At 36.8% G+C, this 3,839-nt stretch overlaps 1 protein-coding gene across 1 annotated transcript; it reads left to right on the top strand.

Moving 5' to 3' along the window:
• The first annotated feature begins 354 nt into the window (after positions 1–354).
• On the top strand, positions 355–3,023 carry LOC131061659 (protein POLLENLESS 3-LIKE 2). The gene is made up of 4 exons (XM_057995464.2): positions 355–638; positions 1,257–1,469; positions 1,578–1,795; positions 1,925–3,023. The coding sequence occupies exons 1-4, from the start codon at positions 459–461 to the stop codon at positions 2,721–2,723; spliced, it is 1,410 nt and encodes a 469-aa protein (XP_057851447.2). The 5' UTR covers positions 355–458; the 3' UTR covers positions 2,724–3,023.
• The last annotated feature ends 816 nt before the right edge of the window (positions 3,024–3,839 follow it).

Below are 3,839 nucleotides of genomic sequence, written 5' to 3'. Positions count from 1 at the left end.
TTTGATCTACACACAAAAACTTCTAAATCAACCATTTCAATACTAAGATAATTATGTAATCCTTTTAATTTATTTAAAAAAAATCTCTCCTCACCACTTAATCACTTCGATAATGCTCATAAATCTCATAACATCTCACTTATAAAAAAGCCCAACATTTTACTATAAATAGACAATCTATTAAAACAAATTGAAAAAATAGTCTTAACGAAAGTTGAAACAATCTTAGACAAATTAAATTGCCACACGAATACTCCAACCAATAGTAATCACCGAATTAGATAAATCTGATTTTCAACGGCTACTTAATCCCAACGTCTATATTCGAGTATTTGAATATTGAGTCAATTTGTCCAATTCATAGCTTCCATTCAATTTTTCCTACAGCTACTCTTCTCCGTCTGTTTGCACAAGGGTCTTTCATGCATGCAGAGGCTTCTCAATTCTGAGGAGTCACAATGGACAGAATGTGGAAGAGGCCCAATAACAGAAACAGTAACAGTAACAATCCTCCAAGCCCATATGTGCAAAGGTTCTGTAAATCTGCACCCTGTTCACCAGCAAAGGCTACAGTTAAAAAAACCAGCAATGGCCCTGCTAGGGCTGATACTCCATATGTCAAGGCCAAGCATGCACAGGTAAGCATGCCATTTGGTTATTGATCTTTTCTGGGTTTCATTTCTGCTTTAATTTTGTTGTATTTTGCTGAGTTATTGTAGGCGTCTGTAATGGGTGCTCATCCTTTTTAGGTTTCTTTTCTACTTTGATTTTGCAGTGTTCTGGTGGGAATTTGTAAGGGTTGTTTTGTTGATGTCTTGAAATGGTTAGGATTTTTGTGGTTTGTTTGCAGATATGTTTTAAGATTTAGGAGAGATTGGAAAGAATGTATGCGAGAGGGTTATCTTCCTAGTTATGCTCTGTTCTGTTAATTTTGGGGTCTGTTAAGGGGATGAGTGTTCTTGGTTATATATTTTGCAGATATGTTTTAAGATTTAGGATAGATTGAAAAGAATGTATGCAAGAGGGTTATCTTCCTAATTATGCCGTGTTGTGTGAATTTTGGGGTCTGTTAAGGGGATGCCTTTTCATGGTTTTTGTGTGAGGATTTTTTCTGTATAGATGTGTGTTTTTTATCAATTTCTTTGGTTTGTCTTGAAATGGGTAGGATCTCTGGTGCTGAATGAATGTATGCTTATAAGGATAGGATAGGTTAGAATGTTTCATTACTCATATGGGTTTTGTTCTGTGTATTGCAGTTGGTGGACAAAGAGCCTGACAGAGCAATAGCTCTGTTTTGGGCCGCAATTAATGCAGGAGACAGGGTAGATAGTGCTCTGAAAGACATGGCAGTTGTCATGAAACAACAAAACAGGCCTGAAGAAGCAATTGAAGCGATCAAGTCACTGAGAAACCGTTGCAGTGATCAAGCCCAAGAATCACTGGACAATCTACTGCTGGACTTATACAAGGTAAAATATCTCTCTGACTCAAATACTAAAATAGATATTAAGTCATATGATTCTGTTGTCTCAATTATTATTTTATCTTGATGTGGTTTTGAACAATCATCTTTGCAGAGATGTGGAAGAATGGATGACCGGATTGCACTGTTGAAGCACAAGCTCAACTTGATTCATCAGGGCTTGGCATTCAATGGAAAAAGAACCAAGACTGCCAGATCCCAGGGGAAGAAATTTCAACTTTCTATAGGACAAGAGGCTACAAGATTACTTGGGAACTTGGGTTGGGCATATATGCAACAGTCCAATTATATTGCTGCAGAGGCTGTATACAGGTAGGTACAATAGTCAGGATTCTGTGCACTAATTAAGGCATTATAGGTCTTTTATTATATTTCCAAGTTCAAGTTTGCCCTAGTATGTTCAGTCATGGTTTAACATTTCTGTTGGTTATATGAATACAGGAAAGCCTTATCAATTGAACTAGACAACAACAAGATGTGCAATCTTGGTATTTGTTTAATGCATCGAGGAAGGGGTTTTGAGGCTAAATCCATGCTCCAAAATGTAAAACCTGCATCTGCAAATGGTCCATGCGGACTTGATTCTCACTTGAAGTCCTATGAAAGAGCCCAAGAGATGCTAAGAGACCTTGAAGGAAATCCAAGCCTCAAATCCTGTGTGTGGCAATCCCTGCCATGTATTCAAAATGGTCCATGGAAGCATATTGAAAATCCTATCTCTGTGAGTGTGGATTGGGATGTTACTGCTCTCAATGCAACATCTGGATTCGGACCATTCCCTTGCTCTGAGGACTGTGACTCAGATGGTTTCAGGAATGAGAATGTAAATACAAACAACAGGAGGACTCCATTTGTTTTTCCTCAAAAAACAGAGGATGGTTTCGGCAATGAAAATGTAAATATAAACAACACGACTCCATTTGTTTTCCCTCAAAAAACAGAGATCTTGAAGCAAAGGCTTGATAAAATTTGCTTGGAGAATGAAACAAGGCCTTATTTTATAGGCCAGAACTTGCAGAACGAAGCAAGGCCTTTTCCTCTATTCCAGAGCTCGGACATTGAGCCAAAACCTTCATTTCTAGGCCAGAGTTTGGAGGACACGAGGACTTCATTTGTAGGCCATCATAGCCTGAAGAATGAAACGAGGCCTGCAACTAGAAGGTCACTTTCATGGGATGCTTTGGGATTCATTGAAGCTCCAGATAGTAACGACTTACAACAAATCGTGGCGCCTGCCTAAAATTCAATCCATCCTGCCCAGCAAAGGAAGTGTCATTGCCGCCTACCAGGAGATGACACTTCCCTCGAGCCTTATTAAATAGTGTATTATTATAACTACTGTTTTTCAATACGTTTTTCCTATCAGGAGAACAAAGGATTGTATAGAAATGGAATCAGCAGCAAAGTTGCGAAGAATGTTTGACAGCACAAAAGTGCTCCATCCTCCCGCTACAAAAAATATATTCAATTATTCATTGAAATACATATAAATATCTGTGATTTATTATTAGTTCCTGCCAACAGGCAGGTTACTATTGCATTCATTCAAATGCAAATTCAATCATATTCAATAATTTAAATATGTTTTCTCTCATTTCTATAATTACAATTTAGAAATATATTTTTGTAATTTGAATATTGTTATTTTTCTGTTTTCCTATTTGCTGATGTAGCTGTATAATTATTTTTCTGGTTTATTTTTTGAAAAAACTTTGATTTTTTTTTTTGCCATGGCATACTAAATGTTTTAAAAGTTAGTTCGTGCAAATTAAATGTGAATTCTAACAGAATGGGGTAGCGATGTAGTAATTATATTAAATGTTTACTTAATTTATGTTTCATAGCTAACTTCGCGCACCCACAACGGTACATCGGATTTTGATTATTATTTTTCAGTTGTCTTTGTATGCAACTTAACTGCTTATAGCTATTGATCTGGCTTTTGGGTAGTAACGATGCATGTTGTGGAATCACTTATGCACACAAAGGTCAAAAAGTACACATTTCAAAGTGTCGCCTGATACCTAACTAAAGATGTTCCAGTAACTGTCAACTCAAAATCACTAGTACTTGTTGACAAATGTCCCAATAGTGGTGCACAAATGTTCCAATAGTCAAAAAGTACACAAAGGTCAAAAAGTACACATTTCAAAGTGTCGTCTGATACCTAACTAAAGATGTTCCAGTAACTATCAACTCAAAATCGCTAGTACTTGTTGACCAATGTCCCAATAGTGGTGCACAAATGTTCCAATAGTGGTGCACAAATGGGCCAATTATGAACAAAAAATTACAAAAATTGATCGGCTAATGGTACAAAATGTTGGCAATTGACACTCATTGGATTCATTTTGTT

This window comes from Cryptomeria japonica, chromosome 7 (genome assembly GCF_030272615.1).
Source record: "Cryptomeria japonica chromosome 7, Sugi_1.0, whole genome shotgun sequence".
In the NCBI taxonomy this organism is placed as follows: Eukaryota; Viridiplantae; Streptophyta; class Pinopsida; order Cupressales; family Cupressaceae; genus Cryptomeria; species Cryptomeria japonica.
Note: the sequence above shows the minus strand (reverse complement) of the source record. Positions and strands in the feature narration are given on the sequence as shown.

What these genes read in the sequence shown, in the direction of transcription:
- LOC131061659 (XM_057995464.2), top strand. Translation starts at nt 459, where the DNA reads ATGGACAGAATGTGGAAGAGGCCCAATAACAGAAACAGTAACAGTAAC. An exon ending in TCAAGGCCAAGCATGCACAG is followed by an intron (nt 639 to 1,256) that starts GTAAGCATGCCA and finishes TGTGTATTGCAG; the next exon opens with TTGGTGGACAAAGAGCCTGA. An exon ending in GCTGCAGAGGCTGTATACAG is followed by an intron (nt 1,796 to 1,924) that starts GTAGGTACAATA and finishes ATATGAATACAG; the next exon opens with GAAAGCCTTATCAATTGAAC.